Source organism: Trichomonas vaginalis, chromosome II (assembly GCF_026262505.1).
Source record: "Trichomonas vaginalis G3 chromosome II, whole genome shotgun sequence".
Classification (NCBI taxonomy): Eukaryota; Parabasalia; order Trichomonadida; family Trichomonadidae; genus Trichomonas; species Trichomonas vaginalis.
This window is the reverse complement of record NC_067204.1, coordinates 7165743-7193089: the sequence shown is the minus strand read 5'-3', so window position 1 is coordinate 7193089 and position 27347 is coordinate 7165743. Positions and strand designations below refer to the sequence as shown.

The 27347-nt window shown below is 27.3% G+C and overlaps 7 protein-coding genes and 3 pseudogenes across 10 annotated transcripts, besides 2 other annotated features; 7 read left to right on the top strand and 3 right to left on the bottom strand.

Moving 5' to 3' along the window:
- Positions 1–4972: 4972 nt before the first annotated feature.
- Positions 4973–5225: a mobile genetic element.
- A 3054-nt stretch (positions 5226–8279) lies between these two features.
- Positions 8280–8723, top strand: TVAGG3_0500200 (protein of unknown function, DUF4108 family; the record flags this gene model as incomplete). The annotated part of the gene is made up of 1 exon (XM_051236556.1): positions 8280–8723. The coding sequence occupies one exon, from the start codon at positions 8280–8282 to the stop codon at positions 8721–8723; it is 444 nt and encodes a 147-aa protein (XP_051094380.1).
- A 2079-nt stretch (positions 8724–10802) lies between these two features.
- Positions 10803–27347: part of a mobile genetic element that runs on past the window's edge.
- TVAGG3_0500190 (uncharacterized protein) lies at positions 11780–12229 on the top strand (the record flags this gene model as incomplete). Its single annotated transcript, XM_051236555.1, has 1 exon — positions 11780–12229. The coding sequence occupies one exon, from the start codon at positions 11780–11782 to the stop codon at positions 12227–12229; it is 450 nt and encodes a 149-aa protein (XP_051094379.1).
- On the top strand, positions 12270–13169 carry TVAGG3_0500180 (uncharacterized protein; the record flags this gene model as incomplete). Its single annotated transcript, XM_051236554.1, has 1 exon — positions 12270–13169. The coding sequence occupies one exon, from the start codon at positions 12270–12272 to the stop codon at positions 13167–13169; it is 900 nt and encodes a 299-aa protein (XP_051094378.1).
- On the top strand, positions 15178–16412 carry TVAGG3_0500170 (uncharacterized protein; the record flags this gene model as incomplete). Its single annotated transcript, XM_051236553.1, has 1 exon — positions 15178–16412. A coding segment is annotated over one exon (1235 nt), but the record flags the coding sequence as incomplete, so codon positions are not given.
- Positions 16896–17285, top strand: TVAGG3_0500160 (keratin-associated protein family; the record flags this gene model as incomplete). Its single annotated transcript, XM_051236552.1, has 1 exon — positions 16896–17285. The coding sequence occupies one exon, from the start codon at positions 16896–16898 to the stop codon at positions 17283–17285; it is 390 nt and encodes a 129-aa protein (XP_051094376.1).
- TVAGG3_0500150 lies at positions 18750–19582 on the top strand (annotated as a pseudogene). The gene has a single exon. A coding segment is annotated over exon 1 (833 nt).
- Positions 19794–20628, top strand: TVAGG3_0500140 (annotated as a pseudogene). Its single transcript has one exon. A coding segment is annotated over exon 1 (835 nt).
- On the bottom strand, positions 21295–21557 carry TVAGG3_0500130 (annotated as a pseudogene). Its single transcript has one exon. A coding segment is annotated over exon 1 (263 nt).
- Positions 23223–23981, bottom strand: TVAGG3_0500120 (uncharacterized protein; the record flags this gene model as incomplete). Its single annotated transcript, XM_051236551.1, has 1 exon — positions 23223–23981. One exon carries the CDS (start codon positions 23979–23981, stop codon positions 23223–23225), a length of 759 nt encoding a protein of 252 aa, XP_051094375.1.
- Positions 25342–26011, bottom strand: TVAGG3_0500110 (DNA/RNA polymerase superfamily; the record flags this gene model as incomplete). The annotated part of the gene is made up of 1 exon (XM_051236550.1): positions 25342–26011. A coding segment is annotated over one exon (670 nt), but the record flags the coding sequence as incomplete, so codon positions are not given.

Below are 27347 nucleotides of genomic sequence, written 5' to 3'. Positions count from 1 at the left end.
TTCTATTCTATTTCTATTCTATTCTATTCTATTCTATCATATTCTTTCTATTCTATTCTATTCTATTCTATTCTATTCTATTCTTCTATTCTATTCTATTTCTATTCTATCTATTCTATTCTATTCTATTCTTATTCTATTCTATTCTATTCTATTCTATTCTATTCTATTCTATTCTATTTATTCTATTCTATTCTATTCTATTTCTTATTCTATTCTATTCTATTCTATTCTATTCTAATTCTATTCTATTCTATTCTATTCTATTCTATTCTATTCTATTCTATTTCTATTCTATTCTATTCTATTTCTATTCTTATTCTATATTCTATTCTATTCTATTCTATTCTAATTCTATTTATTCTATTCTATTCTATTCTATTCTATTCTATTCTTTCTATTCTATTCTATTCTATTCTATTCTATTCTATTCTATTCTATTCTATTCTATTCTATTCTATTCTATTCTATTCTATTCTATTCTATTCTATTCTATTCTATTCTATTCTATTCTATTTCTATTCTATTTCTATTTTTATTCTATTCTATTCTATTCTATGTCTATTCTATTCTATCTATTCTATTCTATTCTATTCTATTCTATTCTATTCTATTCATTTATTCTTTCTATTCCTATTCTATTTATCTATTCTATTTCTATTCTATTCTATTCTATTCTATTCTAATTCTATCTATTCTATTCTATTCTATTCTATTCTATTTCTATTCTATTCTATCTATTCTTTCTATTCTATTCTATTCTATTCTATTCTTTTATTCTTATTCTATTCTATTCTATCTATTCTATTCTATTCTATTCTATTCTATTCTATTCTATTTCTATTCTATTCTATTCTATTCTATTATTCTATTTCTATTCTATTCTATTCTATTCTATTCTTTCTATTCTATTCTATTCTATTCTATTCTATTCTATTCTAATTCTATTCTATTCTATTCTATTTCTATTCTATTCTATTCTATTCTATTCTATTTCTATTCTATTCTATTCTATTCTATTCTATTCATAATTCTATTCTATTCTATCTATTCTATTCTATTCTATTCTATTCATATTCTATTCTATTTCTATTCTTTCTATTCTATTTCTATTCTATTCTATTCTATTCTATTCTATTCTATTCTATTCTATTCTATTCTATTCTATTCTATTCTATTCTATTCTATTCTCTATTCTATTCTATTCTATTCTTTCTATTTCTATTCTATTCTATTCTATTCTATTCTATTCTATTCTTATTCTATTCTATTCTATTCTATTCTATTCTATTCATTTATTCTATTCTATTCTATTCTATTCTATTCTATTCTATTCTATTCTATTCTATTCTATTCCTATTCTATTCTATTCTATTTCTATTCTATTCTATTACTATTCTATTCTATTCTATTCTATTCTATTCATTCTATTCTATTTCTAATTTTTTTTCTTATTTTTCTTATTCTATTCTATTCTATTCTATTCTATTCTATTCTATTCTATTCTATTCTATTCTATTCTATTCTATTCTATTCTATTTCTATTCTAATTCTATTCTATTCTATTCTATTCTATTTCTATTCTATTCTATTCTACTATTCTATTCTATTCTATTCTATTTCTATTCTATTTCTATTCTATTCTATTCTATTCTATTTCTATTCTATTCTATTCTATTCTATTCTATTTCTATTCTATTCTATTCTATTCTATTCTATTCTATTCTATTCTATTCTATTCTATTCTATTCTTTTATTCTATCTCTATTTCTATTTTCTATTCTATTCTATTCTATTCTATTCTATTCTATTCTATTCTATTCTATTCTATTCTATTCTTTCTATTCTATTCTATTCTATCTATTCTATTTCTATTCTATTCTATTCTATTCTATTCTATTCTATTCTATTTCTATTCTAATTCTATTCTATTCTATTCTATTCTTTTATTCTATTCTATTCTATTCTATTCTATTCTAATTCTATTCTATTTCTATTCTATTCTATTCTATATTCTATTCTATTCTATTCTATTCTATTCTAATCTATTCTATTCTATTCTATTCTATTCTATTCTATTCTATTCTATTCTATTCTATTCTATTCTATTCTTTCTATTCTATTCTATTCTATTCTATTCTATTCTATTCTATTCTATTCTATTTCTATTCTATTATTATTCTATCTATTCTATTCTATTCTATTCTATTCTATTCTATTCTATTCTATTCTATTCTATTCTATTCTATTTTTCTATTCTATTCTATTCTATTCTATTCTTTCTATTCTTATTCTATTCTATTCTATTCTATTCTATTTCTATTCTATTCTTATTCTATTCTATTCTATTCTATTCTATTCTATTTCTATTCTATTCTATTCTATTCTATTCTATTCTATTCTATTCTATTTCTATTCTATTCTATTATTCTATTTCTATTCTATTCTATTCTATTCTATTCTATTCTATTCTATTCTATTCTATTCTATTCTATTTCTATTCTATTCTATTCTATTTCTATTCTATTCTATCTATTCTATTCTATTTCTTCTATTCTATTCTATTCTATTCTATTCTATTCTATTCTATTCTATTTATTCTATTCTATTCTTTCTATTTATTCTATTTATTCTATTCTATTCTTTTCTATTCTATTCTATTCTATTCTATTCTATTCTATTTCTATTCTATTCTATTCTATTCTATTCTATTCTCTATTCTATTCTATTCTTATTCTATTCTATTCTATTCTATTCTATTCTATTCTTTCTATTCTATTCTATTCTATTCTATCTATTCTATTCTATTCTATTCTATTCTATTCTATTCCTAATTCTATATTTCTATTCTATATTCTATTCTATTCTATTCTATTCTATCTATTCTTTCTATTCTATTCATATCTATTCTATTCTATTCTATTCTATTTCTATTCTATTCTATTCTATTCTATATTCTATTCTATTCTATTCTATTCTATTCTATTCTATTCTATTCTATTCTATTCTATTCTTTCTATTCTATTATTCTATTCTATTCTATCTATTCTATTCTATTCTATTCTATTCTATTCTATTCTATTCTATTCTATTTCTATTCTATTCTATTCCTATTTCTATTCTATTCTATTCTATTCTACTTTCTATTCTATTCTATATCTATTCTATTCTATTCTAATTCTTTCTATTCTTATTCTATATTCTAATTCTATTTCTATTCTATTCTATTCTATTCTTCTATTCTATTCTATTCTATTCTATTCTATTCTATTCTATTCTATTCTATTCTATTCTATTCTATTCTATTCTATTCTATTCTATTCTATTCTATTCTATTCTATTCTATTCTATTCTATTCTATTCTATTCTATTCTATTCTATTCTATTCTATTCTATTCTATTCTATTCTATTCTATTCTATTCTATTCTATTCTATTCTATTCTATTCTATTCTATTCTATTCTATTCTATTCTATTCTATTCTATTCTATTCTATTCTATTCTATTCTATTCTATTCTATTCTATTCTATTCTATTCTATTCTATTCTATTCTATTCTATTCTATTCTATTCTATTCTATTCTATTCTATTCTATTCTATTCTATTCTATTCTATTCTATTCTATTCTATTCTATTCTATTCTATTCTATTCTATTCTATTCTATTCTATTCTATTCTATTCTATTCTATTCTATTCTATTCTATTCTATTCTATTCTATTCTATTCTATTCTATTCTATTCTATTCTATTCTATTCTATTCTATTCTATTCTATTCTATTCTATTCTATTCTATTCTATTCTATTCTATTCTATTCTATTCTATTCTATTCTATTCTATTCTATTCTATTCTATTCTATTCTATTCTATTCTATTCTATTCTATTCTATTCTATTCTATTCTATTCTATTCTATTCTATTCTATTCTATTCTATTCTATTCTATTCTATTCTATTCTATTCTATTCTATTCTATTCTATTCTATTCTATTCTATTCTATTCTATTCTATTCTATTCTATTCTATTCTATTCTATTCTATTCTATTCTATTCTATTCTATTCTATTCTATTCTATTCTATTCTATTCTATTCTATTCTATTCTATTCTATTCTATTCTATTCTATTCTATTCTATTCTATTCTATTCTATTCTATTCTATTCTATTCTATTCTATTCTATTCTATTCTTCTATTCTATTCTATTCTATTCTATTCTATTCTATTCTATTCTATTCTCTTTCTATTCTATTCTATTTCTATTCTATTCTATTTTCTATTCTATTCTATTTTCTATTCTATTCTATTCTATTCTATTCTATTCTTTCTATTCTATTCTATTCTATTCTATTCTATTCTATTCTATTCTATTCTATTCTATTCTATTCTATTCTATTCTATTCTATTCTATTCTATTCTATTCTATTCTATTCTATTCTATTCTATTTCTATTCTATATTCTATTCTATTCTATCTATTCTATTCTATTCTATTCTATTCTATTTCTATTCTAATTCATATTCTATTCTATTCTATTCATATTAGATACCTCCATATCCAATACAAAACAGAAAGCTATCAATATGATAGATAATAAATTGTTTTTTCGAATGTTTGATAGGTGACCTATAATTAATGGAATAATCTCAATTTTTTTAAAATTTTCATTGGAAAACTTCTATTCTTTGTAGAGCATATTTTTCATTTTTTAATATTTTGAATTTTTTTGTCATGCTAGTGAAGCCTTAAGGGTCGATTTTACAACTTTCTGTCATTCTATCAATTTTCCTGACTGTTTCGTACCGAAATGGCTCACAAAAAAGTGACAGAAAACCTTAAATTGCGCGGCAATTTTAATTAAAAAAATAAACATTAATTTTTGTGATTGATATTATGCATTTTATTTATATTATATAAGATTTAAATTTAGGGGAAAAATTGGAAAAAAAATAAGATTGGAAGTCTTTAGGTAAGAAGGAAAGGGCAAGAGATATATAGTGTACCTATATACTCTTGCCCTTTCATTCTAAGTAGAAATGGGAGAAACTTTGTCCGCATCATAAGTTAATGCGGACAAAGTTTCTCCCATTTCTAATGGAATTGCAGGCTATGAGGCACTGATATATAATCAGTACCTCATAGCCTACAATTCCCCTTATTAGACTTCCAAACTTTGAGTTAATATCAAGACATTAACTCAAAGTTTGGAAAACTTCCTCGTAAGAATCAATCGTCAAAAACCTCGATTGCAGTTATATTCATTGTGTTAAATTTGATTTATTTTGAAATTTTTATAAATTAAATTTTATATAACATAAAGCGTTATGAATTAGTATTTCCATATGAATTTTATCTCGAAAATAGTAATTCTGTACAGTTATATTTCGGTTAATTTTGGAAATTTCTGGAATACTTTAAGATAGTATGATTATATATAACTCTGCCTTCATGATTTATTTTAGCTTTCGCACAAAGCCAATCAATATCAATCTCTTCTGGAGAATGTCTTCTCATCTAGAATATTTTCAATACTTTACATACAAACATTTTTATTTCTAAAAAACTTTTTAATTTTTTCTAGGATATATGAATGAAAATAGTTAGAACAAGATTTTGAAGCTCAAAACATTAAAAATTATTAAAGATTTGTATAATATGATTAAAAATGGGAAATAATATGAGGCAATATAAAGGAATATGAATATTAAATAAATATATCTAAATAGAAAGAATCAGAAAAATCAAATTATTGGCGCCAAAAATGTCACTTTTTTTGTGAGCCATTTCGGTATGAGATAATTTCGGGCGCAAAGAATAATTGAAAATTTTTGACAAAAAATAGTCTTGCCAACATTCAAATTTGGGGCTTTCTACAAGTGTATTAATACAATGAATTAATATTAAATTATTATGAGATGTTTATTCTTAAATAATAACATAGTTACTATAGCTTTTTTCAATATAAAATAATGTTATTAGAAAAAGAATTATTAGTCATTTGTAGCACCATGTTCAACTAAGAATTTGAAAATGTTTGTTGCTTTAACATCGATGGCAAAGCTAAGAGGGCATTGATTAATATCGAGGGAATGTTATAGAACAATGATAAATATGAAAAGAAAGAGAATTCCATAAAACAATAATTAATATGAAAAGAAAGAGAATGTCATAAAATAATGATAAATATGAAAAGAAAGACAATTATATAAAACAATTATTAATATGAAAAGAAAGAAAATGTCATAAAACAATTATAAATGTGAAAAGAAAGAGAATAAGTTTCATGTTAACATCAGCACCATGATCAACTAGGAATTGGACAATTTCTATCGACTTCACTTCGACTGCAATACTAAGAGGGCATTCATTAATATCGAGAGAATACCATAAAACAATGATAAATATGAAAAGAAATAGAATTTTATCAAACAATGATGAATATGAAAAGAAAGAGAATTCTATACAACAATGCTAAATATGAAAAGAAAGAGAATTTTATCAAACAATGATAAATATGAAAAGAAAGAGAATGTCATAAAACAATGATTAATATGAAAAGAAAGAGAATGTAATAAAACAATGTTAAATATGAAAAGAAAGAGAATTTTATCAAACAATGCTAAATATGAAAAGAAAGAGAATTTCATAAAACAATGCTAAATATGAAAAGAAAGAGAATTTTATCAAACAATGATTAATATGAAAAGAAAGAGAATTTCATAAAACAATGATTAATATGAAAAGAAATAGAATGTAATAAAACAATGATAAATAGGAAAAGAAAGAGAATGTAATAAAACAATGATAAATACGAAAAGAAAGAGAATTTTATCAAACAATGATGAATATGAAAAGAAAGAGAATTTCATAAAACAATGATAAATATGAAAAGAAAGAGAATTTCATAAAACAATGATAAATATGAAAAGAAAGAGAATTTCATAAAACAATGATTAATATGAAAAGAAAGAGAATTTCATAAAACAATGATTAATATGAAAAGAAAGAGAATTCCATAAAACAATGATAAATATGAAAAGAAAGAGAATTTCATAAAACAATGATTAATATGAAAAGAAAGAGAATTCTATAAAACAATGATAAATATGAAAAGAAAGAGAATTCCATAACACATTAATAAATATGAAAAGAAAGAGAATTCCATAAAACAAGGATAAATATGAAAAGAAAGAGAATGTCATAAAATAATGATAAATATGAAAAGAAAGAGAATAAGTTTCATGTTAACATCAGCACCATGATCAACTAGGAATTGGACAATTTCTATCGACATCTTTTTGATGGCAATGCTAAGAGGGCATTCATCAATATTGAGAGAAATTCATAAAACAATGATTAATATGAAAAGAAAGAGAATTTCATAAAACAATGATTAATATGAAAAGAAAGAGAATTTCATAAAACAATGATAAATATGAAAAGAAAGAGAATTTTATCAAACAATGATAAATATGAAAAGAAAGAGAATTTCATAAAACAATGATAAATATGAAAAGAAAGAGAATTCTATAAAACAGTGATTAATATGAAAAGAAAGAGAATTTTATCAAACAATGATTAATATGAAAAGAAAGAGAATTTCATAAAACAATGATAAATATGAAAAGAAAGAGAATTTTATCAAAACATGATAATGATAAATATGAAAAGAAAGAGAATTTCATAAAACAATGATAAATATGAAAAGAAAGAGAATTCTATAAAACAGTGATTAATATGAAAAGAAAGAGAATTCGATACAACAATGCTAAATATGAAAAGAAAGAGAATTTCATAAAACAATGCTAAATATGAAAAGAAAGAGAATTTCATAAAACAATGCTAAATATGAAAAGAAAGAGAATTTCATAAAACAATGATTAATATGAAAAGAAAGAGAATTCTATAAAACAATGATAAATATGAAAAGAAAGAGAATTCCATAACACATTAGTAGTATATGTTGAAGGGTTTTGTGACTTTTTTTGTAAACGTAAGAATTCATACATTTTTGAGCGATTTTGTATCATTTTTTTTTACATATGAAGTAAAAAATGTATGATTTTTACGGTTTTTATTCTTACGTTTTTGAATAAATCAAGATTTAAAAATTTTCAGAATCGTAAGAAATTTTCACTAAACCCATACATAATGAAATAAAAAAAAATAAAAAAATAAAAAAATAAACTTTAAAAATTCATGTCTTACATTTTTTGAATAATTTATTTTTTTAATTCGTATGAAAATGAGTGGATCAAGATTCGTAACCGTCAATCAATTAATGGATGCTCTTTCACCAATTCTTGAAAATGTTAAACAAGTAGATGTTTATTTCGATGATTATGTAGAAAGTTTATATTATAAAGGTAAGTTTAATATTAAACCTATTGCTTTTGCATTTGATAATAAATTAATTGAAAATGCAAAAATTTGGGAATTAATTCCGAATATTGAATTTATAACAAATATTAATGATAAATGGTTTAAACGAATTCCAACCACAAAAGTTCTTTGTAAATTAATGATCAAAACTGAGGAAAAAGAATTTAACGGGTTTAAATATCATCCAAATAAAGTTTCAGAACTAGAAAATGAAAAACTTCAGAAAAAATTAAACGATAGACTTTCAAATGATCGTATTGAAAAAATAAATAAACTAGCAGAAGTTGCATTTAATAATGAAATATTTGATGAATATAACCTTGAACTCAGTGATGGACTTTAAGTCCTGGGCACTTTGTGCCTTGGGCTTTAAGGACCCGGGCTCAACGAGTCATGATTTATGAAATCAATAATTTGATTTATTCGCTCTTCAATAATTTCTATTCTTTTTGTTAAATCATCTATTTTCATTAATGAGGTGATTCTTGATTGGGGAATAGATTTCAAACTAACCACTCCTTTTATTTTTGAAATTTTGAATCCATCAACTTTAAACATTTTATTCAATTTACATGTTGTCAATTCTTCAAATAATTTTTTATTATTAGCATAATAGTCATTAAATTCTTCAACAGATGAAAAAATTTTTATTTCAGTAATTGGTTTAACAACGTTTATTTTTTGTTGAACATTTTCACTTTCATTTATTTCTTCTCCTCTGTTTCATTTATTTTTAAAATCGGTTTCATTTATCATTAATAAAAATTAGAATATAAGTGATGAAATATATTTTTTAATTAATATTAAATCAGAAATGGCGGCAGGATTCTTTAAAAATTATGGGATGGAATTAAGAAAGCTGCAGGTTGGGTTTATAAAAAGGTTATTAAACCTGTTGCAAAACTTTTTGGCACCAGTAGCGAAAACGGCAGGAACTATCATAGGTGGAGTATTAGGTACTAAAGCAGGTAATCCGGCGATGGGAGCACAAGCAGGTAACGCAATTGGTGGAATAGCTGAAGGAATACTTAATAAATAGGAGGTAGATAGTGGAAAAATAAATAAATATTATTTTTATCTTAGTATCGGTTGTAGTCTTTGATAAACTTTTTCTCCTTTATTTAAAATTTCTCTTATTGGGGCAGCTTTTGGCGTTATTGATTCAGCAATGTCACTAATTGCTTCTTTATTCTTAAATATCCAATTTGCTCCTTTCTTCATTGTTTCCCAAACTTTATGCGCTCCTCTTTTTACTTTATCCACAGTTTCTTAAATATACCTGCAGCCATAGTTGATTATTTCATTAAAATTAAAAATTCATTTTCATCTTTTAATTTTGATTTTTTTATTTAATAATAAATGACGACTAACTATTTGGTGCCAAACACTAAACCGATTAATGGAATGTATTTCATTCATTCGAAAAGATAAATGAAATATTCGCAAACGAATGACGGTAGAAGATATTATAGAGAATTGAAAGTTCATGCTATGACTCTGATGCTCCATATTTTGATGATAAACAAACTCATTTAAGAATTACAAATCCGGCTCATGATGTGAACCAATTAGGTGACACATATATTAAACGCAAAGTTTAAAGCAACTCTAGTTTCAAATAAAGCTTTCACATGTGATGCCGCTTTTAAATGCGTGCGTTTATTCGTTGGTTACAAATCATCAATCAAAGCTTTAAACAATTAGAAGTAGAAACTGAAAGAGGTGATGCTGGTTATCTTCAATGGATTGCGCCCGTGAATCTTTCGCATTTGCAACATATAAACCAAAATCAGAAAGGAAAGTTAAAAAGTTTGTTCATTCGTTATATAATAATGTTCAAAAATATGATAACTCAGTATGTGGTAAATATATTGACCCTTCAGAAGTTTTCAAGAAAGCAAATGAAGAAGTTGATATCACTTTTGATATGATTATTCCGGTAAATGATTTGTTAGCATTTCAAGCGTTCGATGATTATCCTAAATCATTTGGTGAAATCATTCTTAAATATTATGTTTTCAGGGATACTTTAGTATTTTGTCAGGTTGACCCGTTAAGAGTTGCTGATTTACAAAATTACGTTTATGAAAAGATAACTGATGAAAATTATGAAAAGATTATGAATCATGTTTATAAATATGATCGCAAATTCCAACAAATCGGACTTCCTGCCAAATTAATTACAAGCTTAGCCGCTACATCTGCTGACGCAACAGTTGAAGACGTTATTATTTCATGCACAAAGATGGAAGTTTTAGAGGATAAATGCATTACACCAGGATACGGTTTAATTGAAGAATCAGTTAAAGCAATACCACGTTTATTTAGTAAGGAAGATCCATTCATGATTCCAGCTCAACATATTGACGTTCGTTCACTAAATGGAGGTTGCATCACTCCTGAAGGTATTAGCTCAGATTTCTCATACGCTCTTCATAATGTTACAGATGTTGTGTTAACATTTCCGAAGAATGCAATGCAAAGAACAGTTTTAGAAAATCCAATGCTTCGAGGTCTTCAGGTCACTATAGATTCCAGAAACTTCCCCGATCAAGCGATGACCACAGTGGGTGACATATTCTTTACACGTATGCTTCAAGCTTCTGATTTAGATGGAGTGAATGAATGCACAGAAGAATACGAGGACTCATTAACTAGACCACTGAATGATGATAATGGCACGCCATTAGCTAGAACATGGAAAGACCAAACTTCATTCTTATGCACTATTCCAGTTCAACGTGATGGAGCGGGTATATTCTTTGATGGATTAGAAACTTTCAACTCACAAGTTACAGTACAAGTGAAAGCTTATCCAATCATTCAGGGTGAAAATGACACTTACTGTTCAAAGTGACAAATCCTCCTCAGGTTTGGTTTACTAGGACTACATATTGGACATGGACACCGGATGAAGGTTTGAAATATCATCCAACAGGTACACCACCACAGTATAGAAGTTCATATGATGAAATATTGATGAATAGAAATGTTAAAATTATAAATTTATTTTTGATTAAATGGATTTAAATTCATCCACCCCTTATGAAGAATTAGCAGGAGTATATAATACATACGTAGATGATATGATTAATGAAGCATTGAGTGATAATAGAAATGCTCTATCTAAGGAAAAATTAATGAAAATTCCATATTCTGAATGTTACTTAAATTCAATCACTGCAGCAATTGGTAAACAAAATAAAGGTAAAACATTAACGATATTAAAACAAATTATCATTATTGCTAACACTTCACCCCTATTCACATGTGTTAATTTATATCAACCGTTCAGGTTCACCTTCAGATGATACATTTGAATCTTTAAAGCATTTAATCAAAATTCCAATTATTTATTTATCACAAGAAGAAGCAGAAGATTATTTAAAAAACTTTTTAATGTATAAAGAATTATATAATACAATCAAGAAGCAAGGATTAGAGGATAAAATTATTGATAAACAACGGGATGAATTATTTGAAACACTTTCTATTTCAAATTTTGATAGAGAATTTTTGCATTCACTCATTTTTCTAGATGATGCAGTGAAATCAAAACTAATAACAAATGAGAAATCATATTTTAATCAGTTATTAACTCAATGTCGACATATTCAGTGTTCATTCTTTATGGCTGTTCAATACTTCAAAGCATTAAGCACAAACATTAAATCAAATCTATCAACCCTTTTCATTTTCAGTGGGTTTAGTCGTCAACAGTTGAACGTTATGCTTTATCAAGTGAATTTACCAATGAGCATTAATGAACTTTACACACAATATCAGCAATTAGGTGAACATGGAAAAATAATAGTTGATTTAAATAAAGGAGGTGTTAAATTTGATTAACTTTTTATAATTAATTTTTATTTTTTATTTATAATTAAACATGACAGAAATAGCAAATCTTCTACAGGTTCCATTAAAACAAGGGACAAACAAAAAGGGTGCATATAATAGAACTATGAAAGTTCCTGATGGAATGAAAGAATTAGTTCATATTGTTGCTGGTCTTCAAAAAGATGTTAAACAAATGAGAAACGTTTTAACATTACCAGAAGCTCAAGCATATGCCAAACGTCAAGGTCCAAATTGGGAAGCACACGAAGCAGACATTACAGGACCAAATGGAAAACCTGATGGTATAAATGAAGTTTTCGTTACTGATGGTCAAGGTAATATTAAAGTCATAAATGGTTACAAATTAACTATGTCTGATTATCCTAAACGTAAAGCATATAATGAACGTTATCCTATGCAATTTGATGAAAATGGAAAAGCTGTTAAACAATACATTGGAGAAGGTGAACATGGTCCAATTAATTCATACCGTCATAATCCATATTCTTATTTCAATGAAGAATTAAATGCTATTGAAGAGGGACCGGATGGATTACCACGATATTCTAACCAGTTTGATGGTCAATATGCAAATATTAGACCTGAAATTTCAGCTAAGAAATTCTTTAAAGTTGCTTTATTCGATCCAGTGTTCAATGAACAGAAAGAAGCAATGAAAGCAGAATTTAAACCAATTCAAGTGGCAAGAATTTCTTCATCTTCACTTTCAGAAGCGTTCAAGGAATTGATAAAGAAACCACTTTATTCTCAACAAGGTTATAACTTTGATTTAATTAAAGAAAGTGATAGACGTAAATTAGAAAAATCAGATGGTTTTAAGAATGCATGTAATGAAATGATTAAAGATATTGTAAATGATAAAATAAGACTGGAAGAAACTCAAAGCAATATCAATAACATAATTGGTGCAGTTACAAAGAAAGTATAAGCAAACAAGATGAACCTTGGGATATTACCGTAACAACTAAATAAAACTTTAAATATATTTTTCTTTTTTTTATTCAATTATAAATGAGAAGACGTTTCACAAGTCAAAAGAACACTAACGCAAAAGCAGAGATTACGGTTGGTTATAACGTAAATGATGATAAATCACGAATTATTCAAAATGTTAAAGTTAATGTTAGTCCTGAATTAACAAGGTCAGCAACTCAACCAAATTTATTAACTCGTGACTTACCGAAAAGGAGGAGAAAATAAGAAACCATGAGAATGGAGACCCAATCATTTTATCTGAACCCGGTAAAGAACCTGTTGAAATTCCCACTTATCCAACATACCCCCCTCTTTCATCAAACATCGAGAACCCAGGAATCTACGATTCCAGTCGCAATGCGCCATATAAAATAGACATTAATTCAGAATTAATGAAAATTTACCGTGATATAATAATTAATAATTATGATTCAATAATAAATTTAATTGATCAATCCGGTTTAATTATTTTACCTTATGAATCATTAATTCACATTATCGCCATTCTTTGTGATGTTCAAGATTCAGACGTTAAGATTCAATTTTTCATAGATGATGAGGTTTCATGCTGCGGAACAGTTGCAAAAATAAATCCTATAAAGGATATTAGCACAATTAAGATATCAAAGAACGGAACAACAACTGAACTTCATTTAACATATAATGATATTTAATAATAAATAGTTGATGAATATAAAATATCACTTGAAAAATTCTTTGTTAAGGCTATTTAATATTCAAGCATTAACATTATCGAATAATAATCCTTTGAATCATAATCAATAATAATTGACCTTTCACCAGTTTCTATCGTTTGTTTTATTTCTTTTTGTTCCCACTATCTGGATCGTCATTGTAATTGTTTTTGTTATAGTATCAGCTTTATCTTTAACTTCAATCTTTTTTCCATCGGGATATTTAAACCAAAATTCCAAAAATTCGATATTGTCAATCTGTTCATATTTTAATCTATCAATTACATTTTTAATACCATCTGAAAATCTTATGAAATGGTCATTATATGGGTTTGATTGAACTAAATTTGAATGAAGTGAAATATAACCTGTTGATGAATATGACATTGACTCATATTTTCTGAAAACACTAAAATTTATAACATGAATGAATTTCTTATTCGTTGAATTTATGAATTCTTGAGGTAATCTTATTCTAGTTTTATTTATCACTGGAAAATAACGCTTTACCATATTTTTAATCGTAATAAAAATGTCAATTATCAATATTATTTCGAATAATAGTGTGAATTAAATTTAACAGTTAGCGGAATTTATAATGTTACTCTCGTTTCTGTGAGTGGTAAATTTAATCCCATTCTTTTAGACCCTTCAGATTATATATCATTTATTAAAGATGACCATTGAAAAAACGTATGATATGTATATAAATAATGTGATAACGAAATGGGATATTAACACGATTTTAAGTTATTTAAATGAATCATTTATCGTATGGTATGAAGAAAATTTTAAATCAAAACCTGATAAACTTTTTGAACTTGATGAAATAAATAACCTTATTAAATTCCGCTGAAAATTAAATTTTGTACTCCTCATCTTCGTTCATTGTTGGGGATATTAAATTTTGAAAAAGATGTTGGGGATGTTTTGTATTCTGACACTGGTTCCAATTTCATTTTAATCAAATGTGATAAAGTTAATACCCCAATGAGATTTTCACATCAAACATTAGACCCTAACTCTTACCCATCAATACAAAACATTTTATCCATCAACTTAAACATATTTTCTTTATCATATCCGTTTCAATTATCCGGGAATTCATTTATTCTTCATTCAAAAGATTTATCAAATATTAAATTTAGAATAACTGACCTATTTGATTGTGATTTAGAATTCATGAATGAAATATTATGGCAATTTCAAATAGAAAAAATAGGTGATGAGATAACAGATTAAATATTTATTTTTAAATCATAATAAATGATTAAACAACAGCAACCACAGCAACTTAAGGCGCAGACCATTACATACGCCATATATGCATATAATTCAAAGACAGCAGAACAAACACAAAGGTTGAAATATGGAGATTTGGAGATAGTATTGAAAAATGACCATTTCGAATTCGTTTGCAAGGGTGGTGCAGTGATATCAAATATAAAAGAAATTTTATTTATGAATTCAAAAATTAAAGGTATAACGGATGATATAACATCAATTCCACCAGAAGAACAGAGATATTACGCATTAAATGCATTTCCTAAAGTTTTGAAGATTGGAAGATTTAATTTAAATGAGGAATTCATAAAAGGTTTCCTAAATGACATAATGAAGAAAGCAGATAAGGAATACGTGGATAGTGAGTTAATGAAGAAAGCAGATAAGGGACTTGTGGTTAGTGCATTAATGAAGAAGGCAGATAAGGAATATGTTAATGAAAAAGATAATGAAATTATAGAAAGGGTTGAATGGTATCATGGACGGACATCGAAGATTCTTAAAACTAAAGCTGATACAGGATGGGTTTCAGAATGTTTAGACCTTAAAGCAGATAAAACTTATGTTAACAATGAGTTAGAGAAGAAGGCAGATAAGGAATATGTGGTAAGTGAGTTAAATAAGAAAGCTAATATATCATTTGTTAATGAAGAAATAAAACAATCAGAGGTCTATTTTACTCCACCATTTTTAAATTTTATGAAATCATCAGATAAAACCTTTGATATAGATTCTTTTGAATGGATATGTTTCGATGGAGTGACCATGTATTTATTTTATACAGCTGGAGTGCTTTATTATTTTAAAACAAATGATTTTCAAAACTATGAATCATTTACTCCATCTGTTTTGAATCCTGATACACGAAAGCCAATCATTAATCCAAGAATTTTATATGTTGAATATAATAACGGTAAATTTATGGGAATGATAACGGTTGAAGATGATTTTTGCCCTTGTTATTCATTCGATTGTATCCAATGGTTCAAATGTAATTTAAATCAAGATGCTAAATTTAAATATCCAAATAATCCTATTAGATGTGTTAATAATAAATGGGTACTAATTTATGAAGTCAATCAAATTTTCATTAGTGAGGATGGGATAAATTATTATATGTTTAGTATGATGTCATCAGATTTGAAAATTGATTATACAAGTAAGTGGTATTACATTAACAACATGTATTTTATCCTACAAAATGATAAAATTTATAGATCATCTTCATATCACAAGGTCAATTTGAACAAATTTTTCAAGCTGATGGAGACATTGAAGCTTTATGTTATGGATCAAATGTTTATGTTCTCGTTTCAGGTGAAATGGTCTATTCATATCCTGTAAGTTATAACAGACATATTTATTTATCACAGGATTTATCAAATGGGAATTGGTTTTTCATTCACTCCAAAACTTACTCAAAATTATAGATTTACTAATTTATTTTATATTGATGGGTATTTCATTGCTTTAGGATGTGGTGATTTAGTAAATATCAGTAGTGATGGAAGAAATTGGTCTGAAATCACAAAATTTCAAGATGTTAGAAAAGCAATTTTCAAAAATAATACGTTAATATTTGATAAAAGACCAGTTTTAAATACTCACCAGTTTCAATATTATATAATAAATTCAATATTCATAATGGATTAAATACAATTCTTGAGATGATTTACCCCATTGGTTCTATTTATACGTCAATGAATTCAACAAATCCCGCAACAGTTCTGGGTTTTGGTACGTGGGAACAGATTGTAGATAAATTCCTCTATTGTGCGAACTCTTCGAAGCAAACAGGTGGTTCGAAGAAAATTAAAGAAGCAAACCTTCCACCACACACTCATACAGGAACTACAAACTTTTCTGGCGACCATAGCCACTCATTAAGAGACCACCCATTATACAACTCAGAATATTATGCTGGCAATGACGTTTTATCTCCAGATTATAACCATGCAGCAAAAAAGACTTTTCGACCAACTGAACCAGGAGGAAATCATGTCCATACTTTCACAACAAATCCAACAGGCTTGGGTAAAGATTACATGCCACCATTTATGACTGTATTCGCATGGTATAGAGTTCAATGAATGAACTAAATATATTTTATGTTTGTAATTAATTAGGTAATGAAGTAATGGATGAACTGCAGAAATAAATGTTTACGTTAATGGTTTCAGGTTAATGGTTTCAGGTTAATGTTTTCAGGTCATTCAATAATTAATTATTTTTGAATAACTGAAGGTGTCACTATGTCACCATGTGTCACCAGGTTAATTAACTTCTATGAAAAAATGAGACAACATGACATTTTGACAACAACACAGGAGGAAGGCAATAATTAATTATTTTTGAATAACTGAAGGTGTCACTATGTCACCATGTGTCACCAGGTTAATTAACTTCTATGAAAAAATGAGACAACATGACATTTTGACAACAACACAGGAGGAAGGCAATAATTAATTATTTTTGAATAACTGAAGGTGTCACTATGTCACTCGGTTATTTAACTCATGACATTTAGACAACAACACAGGTCATTCAATAATTAATTATTTTTGAATAACTGAAGGTGTCACTATGTCACCATGTGTCACCAGGTTAATGAACTTCTATGAAAAAATGAGACAACATGACATTTTGACAACAACACAGGAAATAAATGTTTACGTATATGTTTTGTCAAGACCTCATCGTATATGTTTTGTCATGATTTCATCGTAAATGTTTTGTGAAGAATATAACAACCGCCTGAATTCAGACGGTTGGTTTTTATACAAAATTCACACAGGAAAATTCTTGAGTTTTGGTTGAAAGAATACGGTCAAGCCAAAAGTGGCTCGACCTCAAAACAAACATTTTATGAGCTTACTAAGGAACTTATGAATGAATTCAAAGGTATTTGCATACATCCTGACCTCGTTCATTTTGTTGTTGAATTCAGCAAAAATAATGTTTACGTTAATGTTTTCACTGTTACCATGTTACCATGTGCTACCAGGTTAATTAACTTCTCTTAAAATTACTGACAACATGACATTTTGACAACAACACAGGAAATTCGATGCAGTCCAAAAATAAAGTTAGTTTTAAAATTATTTTTATTTTTTATTCCTATATAAATGACAACAACAAACAACAACAACAACAACAGCAACTTTATCGTTTCTGATGAAAAAGTTATTGATTCATTAGCTGAGGAATTAGTTGTGGCAGAAACTAAAACCCTCAACGAAAGAATTGGTGAAAACAAGATTGATTTACATAACTACCTCAAACATGATGGAGGAAGAGGAAGGAAAACTGGTATGGCTTTATTAGTAAATAAAATTTCAAATTTAACGATTATAGATGTTGATATCAATAAATCATACAATGATGAACTTAAAGAAACAGTTAGAAAAGACATTTTATCAAAACTTTCGGATAAAGATGTTATCGTTAAAACCGCTTCAGGAGGTCTTCACATTTATTGCAACACTAATTTCTTCTATTCAACCTCGAACAGAATGATTAAATGTTATTCCTGCAATGATTATGATATTGACATAATGACTTCTATGGATGATTCAAAGCGTTCATTAGTAGTTATGGCTGATTCAAGAGTTCGCAAGAATGCAACAGAACCAATCAATACATACTCATTCATTCGTGGAAGTTACGATTCAACATTAACCAGAACAGTGAATGATATATTAAATGATTTGAATATTAAGGTAAGAGTTGAACAAAAGAATGAAGAAATAAAGAGTATAATGAATGAAAACAAAGATGTAAACATTGACGATAAACTTGCGCAGAGCATAGTTGATGGTATCTGTGATTTTGAAGTACATAATGACGGTGGAAACATGAATTTAGAAAAAGAAGTTACATTATTCACACTGTTTCAAGCAATTAATTCGTTACCTAATCATTTAATTAATGAAGCATACGATAACGTTTATAACTTCTGCAGTTTAACTGAAAATGCAAAAAGTAATTTTGAAAAAGCACGTAGTAGATATGCATATTTAATGACTTCTCCATTTGTTTTAGTGAAGATTCTAAAACTTTATCAAAAGGAATATTATGATGAATATGTTTTACCTTTATTACGTAAGCCAAAAATAACATTTGATATCAAACTTGATGACTCGTTTTTGATAACAGATATTAGACGCAGGCTGAAAATCATCAGTATAAAAACAGTTCTGAAGTAATTGAGGATTTATCACGTGTAATTCGTTTTGTAGATTGTGGAAACAAATACTTCATTCAGAAAGATTACAACATACACGACAAAATGAATCAAATATCATTTGTTCTTCAATCAAACATGAAAGAGTCACTCAAAATGATTAAATTATTTAAAGAAGAAGGTAAAACCATAACAGCATGGGATGTACTACTAAATCAATTGTCTTCATTAACCGTTAAGGGTGTTGCTTTAAATCTGATTCCCAGATGTTTTCTCAACGTTTCAAGGTTATAAATACAACATTCTTGAAAAGCCTGATTACTCAAAAATTGAGATGTTTATGAATTTCATTAAAGAAGCCATTTGTGATAATAACGATGAAGTGTATAAATACCTACTCGGCTGGATTGCATCAATGATTCAACATCCTGGAATCAAGAATGAAACAGCAATTATTTTGAAAGGACTTCAGGAACAGGTAAAAACAGATTCACTGACATTATTTCTGAACTTCTCGCTGGTTATTCATGTAAAAACATTACTGAAATAAGTGAGCTAACGGGTAATTTCAATTCGGTTGTTGAAAATAAAATGTTTCTTGTACTTAATGAACTCAAGAATGTTGGTGAAGACAGACTCGCAAACTTCAACGCTTTGAAATCAATTATTACGGATAATCAAATTAGAATTAATGAAAAGAATCAACCCAGAAGAACTGCACAGAATGTTGCAAACTTCATTTTCGTAACTAATAACGTCTACCCTGTCAAAATTGAAGTTGGAGACAGAAGATACGTAGTTTTAAGAGTTAATGGTAAATTTAAGGGTCAATTTGATTACTTCAAGAATTTGATGAATTCATGCACTAAGGAATTTTATGATAATTTACTGACGTATTTTATGCAATATGACCTTTCATCATTTAATGTACGAATCATTCCGATGACTGAAGCCAAACAAGATTTAATCGAGTTATCAACAAATCCTTTAGATGAATGGATAAATACACATTATGATGAATTATGTGCAGGTATGACGTGTGAAAATGCTCTATTCTGCAAACCATCAGACATGAAAGACAAAAACTTTCAAATGAGCATTAAGGATAAATGTGATAGGAAACAGGTAAGAATAGATGGTAAACAAACATGGTGTTATGTTTTGAAAGAAGAAATGAAAGGATTATATAAACAGGTTGAACCAAACGATAATGAGGATTCATTTACTGACGATGAAATACCTGTAAATGAGCCGCTAAGCGGCGAGACCTGAAGGTCTAGCTTTATAAAGTATGATTGGAATTTATTTTTGCCTTCCTCTTTTCGTACCTATGTTGTCAAAATGTCATGTTGTCACATTTTTTCAGAGAAGTTAAATAACCTGGTGACACATGGTGACGTGGTGACACCTTCAGTTATTCAAAAATAATTTATTATCGAATAACCCACTATGTTGTCAAAATGTCATGTTGTCACATTTTTTCAGAGAAGTTAAATAACCTGGTGACACATGGTGACGTGGTGACACCTTCAGTTATTCAAAAATAATTTATTATCGAATAACCCACTATGTTGTCAAAATGTCATGTTGTCACATTTTTTCAGAGAAGTTAAATAACCTGGTGACACATGGTGACGTGGTGACACCTTCAGTTATTCAAAAATAATTTATTATCGAATAACCCACTATGTTGTCAAAATGTCATGTTGTCACAAACTTTAGAACGGCATAATTTAAATTTTTATTTTTATATAAATGAATACCCCACAAGCTCAAAATTTACCACGAATCATAACAAGGGAGGAAATGATAAAAATGATGCAAGAACATGTTAAAAATAACAAACCACTAAAATTGAGAAAATGTGGTTATGCAGTAATGATGGAAAGAGAGATGTTGTCAAAGAGGAATAAAAATTAAATTTGGATAGAGTTTAAAAATTCATCTTTATTAAATTCATCTCTTCCAATCAATTTATTTATTCTATTAAATTCTTTTATTTTGCTTCACTCAGTTTAAGGATTGAACGGTAAGTTTCTAATTTTTCGATTATTTCTTTATCGTTTTCAACCCCACCGCATTGCGACTTCTTTTTGTAATAGCATATTTTTGATTTAATTCTGTTTAGTTTCTTTTTATATTCATCGTCTGGACTCTTGGATGCTTCGTTGTCACTCATTTCTTACGAATTAAAAAAAATTAAATATTATTTAAATATAATGGAGTAATAAAATAAATCGGAATTTCTATTAATTTCTTGTCAACTTCAACTAATGCATTGCCGTTAATATATCTAACAAATTCAGCTATTGTGTCAAATCTTCGTCTTCTTTTTGTCATTGATTTATCAGTTTTCCATAATCGAGATGAATTAAAACTTTATCCCTTGTTTAAAATTCATGAGCCCGAATTAATTTGTTCACGTTTAACATCATTCAACCTTTCCATTTGCTTTCTAATATATTCCCATTCTTTTGAAATATCATTTTTCATTTCCACCGGTTTCATGTTAATAGTTCTATGCCATGTATTATTGTAATATATACTAACTGCTGTATGATGGAGTCATGATTTCCATCCCAGTATATCTGACCATTAACCCCTAACGCATCTCTAAGAGTTCTCATTACCGCATCAACTATTTTATTATGAAACGTATATGGAGAGGATGAAAAGTAAAAATTAATTTGTGGGAAATAATGAGTCATAGCTGCCTGAAATCCTTTATCACCATCACCCCTGATATTATCTACTCTTTCCTGATCTAGTAAGTATTGAATAGCTCTTCTTGTTTCCTGTTCTGTTTTCCCTTTCACCGGAATGCAATATAAATATCTGGTGTTAATGTTAATGGCAAATAAATAAGTAACGTTTCCTTTTGAATATTCTAAATGATCGATTTCATATGAATATGGATATGGTGCAAATGAAGGGCGACCAAATTTTTCCTTTAACGGTTGAATTTTTGGGTCAATTGGTTTATTTAATATCTTGAAATCCTTTTTAAAATCTTTTTGTTTCTTTAATGTTTGAAATGGATATAATAAAGTGAATGATGAAGGATTAACTGAAGGAGGAGGCGGTTTTGGTGTTGCAGGTACTGTCGTTAGAGGTTTTGTTTGTTGCAAGTGGTTTAATTTTATCTGCTTTGATTTTGGATGATGAAGTTTTGGAATTCATTCCTTCCTTCATTAATTCTGGATGTATTCTATTCATTTGTTTTAAATATGCTGTATATAAAGGTTTAATATACTTTCCCGCTTCGAGTTTATGTTGAAGGATGAATTCCAAAATTGATCTTCATTTAAAAGTCGGGCTGAATATGGTTTAACTAATGAATCATAAATTAAAGCTTGTGCTTCATTTATGGTCTGAAGGACCTGGGCGTTTTGCACCTTTTGTTTTTGTCCTTTTGCTTTTGCGGCTCAGGATTATATAATTTATATAATTCATCAATATCTTCTTCTGTTAATACTTTATTTTTGAAATCTTTCAATTGTTTAAGTTGTGATTTAGTTTTTCCCTTTGAATATTCATTATTTTTAATTTTGTCTTTAATTTTAGAAATTATTTTATCATGATATTTCAAAATTTCATTTTTATAATATGGATAATAATATCCATATCATCACCCGTTATATTTTATATATTTTTGGAGATATGATTTTAATTCATAATAACTAAGAAATTTTTGATTAAGTACTAAATCATCAATTAAAATTTTTAAATCTGCATTATCCATTTATATAAAAATAAAATAAATGTTTTAAGGGTGCCCACCTCTTTGAATCATAGTATCAAAGCCATCATTAACGGTTCCTTTTGTCTCTTCTGTGGTATTTTATTAAATAAATGGCATACAACATCCATTTTCACAACATACAGCCTTAGTGTGTGCTCCTGTTAATGCAGTCTTACCAATTGTTAAGCGAGTCATTGACCCATTTTTAAGTTGTAAATTAATATTCTGACCATCAAATATCACTTTATCATTTATTATATCCAAATAATTTTTAGGTGTTAATTGTTTATTTTGTCGTAAACTAACTCCTTTCATTTTTTGTGCAATCTTTTTAAAATCACTTCCATCAATTGAACCGTTGAATGATGTATAACACTTAGGACATAAAGCAACCATGTTATCACCTTGTTTCTCAATTGCTAAACCCAATAACTTCTTCTCATGTGCTTTTTCTTCAGCTTTATTCTTTAATTTAGGTTTAAATTTCTCATCAAAACAGAAGAAATCAAAAGGTGCGAATTTGAAAATGTTTTTATCATAAAATTTTTTATCGGTAACAATTGCTTGAAATGCTTGAGTGTTAGGAAGATTTGGGTCGCCAGCAATAGCCCAATAAGATGAATCAGTATCACCTTCAATGAAATGAAAACGATTAACATCCATGCATTTATACATAAAATCATAAATGAAAACCAAATACCAGTATTTAGCATTATCTAAAGTGAAGAATGCCTCTTGTAAACATGTTTCACATCTATAAAATCTATCTTTGAGCATCACTTGATATGTATCTTCACCTATTTCTCTTATGTTTTTAAACTTATTTGACATACATGCAACGCGTGCCTTCTGTGCATTCATTATTTTAGTCTTTGCGTAATTTTGTGTATTCATTGCATCGTAACCATATGATCCATTAAGTGAAATCTTGCAAAATAAACTTTTTCCTTTATTTCCTTCTAATTCAGCCTTTTGTCTTTCGTTCATAAATTGTTCGCAAATTCATTAAAACAAGTTTTTTCGTAAATGTTAAAATTGATTGAATATCATCAATGATAAAATGAAATCTGTCTATTAGATACCAAAGATAATAAGAAGAAAATGGTTGATATTGGTTGTGTGTTGATGCTAACTGAGTTAATTTCTCTGTTTCTGGTCAACTGGTAGATTGTTTGATTTCATGTAATTATACATAAAACTGCCAATTGTTTTTTCATCTGTGATAATATCTAAGTTTCTTATTATCGGTAAAAAGTTTATGTAATCATTAATGTATTTTTCATCAATGTGACCCTTTACTTCAGCCACGAATAAAGTATTTTTCTTCTTAATTATTCCCAGTGCTTTTGCTTTCTTTGTTGCTGTATCACAAATGATAACACCATTCAATCTTCCCGGCATATACATTTTATGGTCAGTATATTGAATGAAATCATGAGGATTAGATGAAAATGATGAAGGATATAATGAATTAAAATCAACACCAACGAAATGAGTCATAATGTTGGAAGTGTCCTCATTTGATACAGTTTTAGTTTCTGGATTATATGAAAGTTTATTAATGTGCGTGATTCCTTTAAGATTACTCTATGTTGAACATTTGATAAACCACCAGTAATTCCATTACGGAGAATGTGATAAGCTTCAACTGAATCTAAAGTCATTGGTAAATTATTTTTTAATGCATAATTTCTTAAATTGATTCTTAAACGTTGAACATCTTCATCTTTATTTGATTTTACGACATTGCAATAACAACACATTAACTGACAATTTTCTTTGGTATGTGGTTTTTCATTATCGATTCTATCAATGTTGGTTTATTAGCATATGTAAACGCTTTACCACACATTTTGCATTTAGATGAAAGGATTAAATCGTGATAGTATTGATAGTCATCCATTGAAACATTGTTTTTAGTATCCCTTTCTGCTTTTTCATCTTGTTTCTTATATGAATCAATTTTATATTTCCAATACTTTTTGTTAATTCAAAACTTGATTCCACATTTTCTTCTTCTGGATATGTTTCGTTAGGATTGAAGTTCTTATATGCTAACGCGTAACGAATCATTGATGCATTCGATGATAAAGAAAGATTATGAAGCATGTCAATTTTATAAACAAATGTTTCTTCAATAATTTTATCAATTGGGTCAATCATAATTTCAACGTCTTTATTGCAATAATGAATAAAATATTCTAATCTATTCTCAAAATTTTTAGCATCATTGAGATATATTTGATAATCTGAATCGGATATGTTTCTTGAGTTAATGCTGAATAAAATGAATCTTGAGTGAATGGTTCCACTTTATATAATTCTTCTTCGTAATTCTCCCATGTGATGAATTGATAAGGGAAAAAGGATTTAACACGTGATTTATTGTTTCCGAAATCTTGAGTGAATTGGTCTAATGTTCCACCCGCTATATAATTTCTGATGTCAATAAATCTTAATTCATATGGACAGTTTGTTTTCTTTACAATGATTTGCTTAAATTGAGAAGAAGAACCCAGCATTGATTTTATTTTCCATTTTGCAGTGTTTAAATCACGAAGAATTAAATTTAAATCAAACTTTCCCGAATTAAAACCTATGATATTCACTTTATTGAATTCCTCATCTAGAAGTTCTTTAAATGCTTCCTTCTGTTTTTCATTTAATGTATGAGACAAAGTCCCCGCCGTTTGGTCCGTTTGCGACTTCAATAATTCTTCATATTGTTCAATATTTGATTTAGCAACTAATGAACAGGTTGAAAATAAAAATTCAATCCAATCAGAGATGAACGAATCACTTGATGTTAAGCAAAAATTCCTCGTAAATGTTTTATCACGGTCTACGACCTCGCCGCTTTGCGGCTTTATTTTGACAGTTGATGATACCATAAATGGTTTTAAGTAAGCGTTCAAAGTTGCACATTCAGAAAGTTGAAGTTCTTCTTTAGTCTCTAATGTTTCGAAGTCAAAAGTAATATAATATCTTGTTGGTTTATAATATTCCTGCAAATTGTGAGCTAATAGCCATTGATATATCTTCTGTTTCGTGATATGTGGTGCATATGGTTGTTGTGTGTTTTGCAATTGAACGTCTTGAATTAATCTTCCATTATTTTCTTTACATTTCTCACAATGTTTTAAAAATCTTCTTTGGTTTTTCCTTTCTGGGTCATCACGGATAGAATATACTTCTTCTTTGCAAAAGGGGCAAACTTTATATCCTGTGAGTGCTTCAACGTCTGTAATTCTGTCAGCGTGAAGTTTTCCACATGGACTCTGTGTTAATAAAATATTTACTGTTTCAAATTCTGGATCTATCATTATTGATTCCACTAATGGAAAGTCTACCTTATTTATGTCTACGTCTTCTGGTTGAGGTCACAATAATAAAAATCAATATTAACGTTTAACATTCTTGCTAACCTCTCACTTTCTGATGAAATGTCAAATCCTTCATATGCATCTATGGCTTCATTTAAATAACTTCTACGAGTTTTAGGATTAACACCATCAGGAATGTTATAGAAGCGTTTAAATAACCTTCTACCTTCGGCTCTTATTTGATTATCATTCATTTTAGCTGTTCCGTTTTTGTTCATTTATGTAAGAATAAAAAATTAAAAAATAAATAAAAATAAAGTTTATTTTTTTTAAAGTCCAGGGCTAAAGTCCATAAAATGAATTAAGAACACATAAATTTTTATCATCTGCGACGTGACGAATACATTTTAATTTACTCAAGAATGCGTACCCTGATACATTAAATCTAATTCCTGTCTTATTTAATTTCACAACTTTGAAAAGGAATGTATGAATAGCTATAAAATGATGAGATGATGTTTTATGGGTTGCTTCCATTTTTTCTGAAATAAATGAATAAATATAATGTTTATAAGTTTTCATATCTTTTATTCTTAATAACGAATGGTATAGACCTTTCAACTTCGTCTTCCTTCGGTGCTGTTCTTTCATATGAAACATTATTGGTATCTTCAATAATGAAACCACAATCGCATAAAATTTTATATGTACCAATTGTTTCTTTTGATATTTTATCTAACAAATCAAAAACTTTATCAACACCTGTACATTTATTTAAATAATAATTTGTGTAAATATCATGGTCTTCTTTCTTAATCGTATTTGTTGCATATGTTACATTTTTCAGTGCTTTTTTGAATTTTTCAGAATCAAGAGGAGGTGAAAGTAATATACATGGATAATC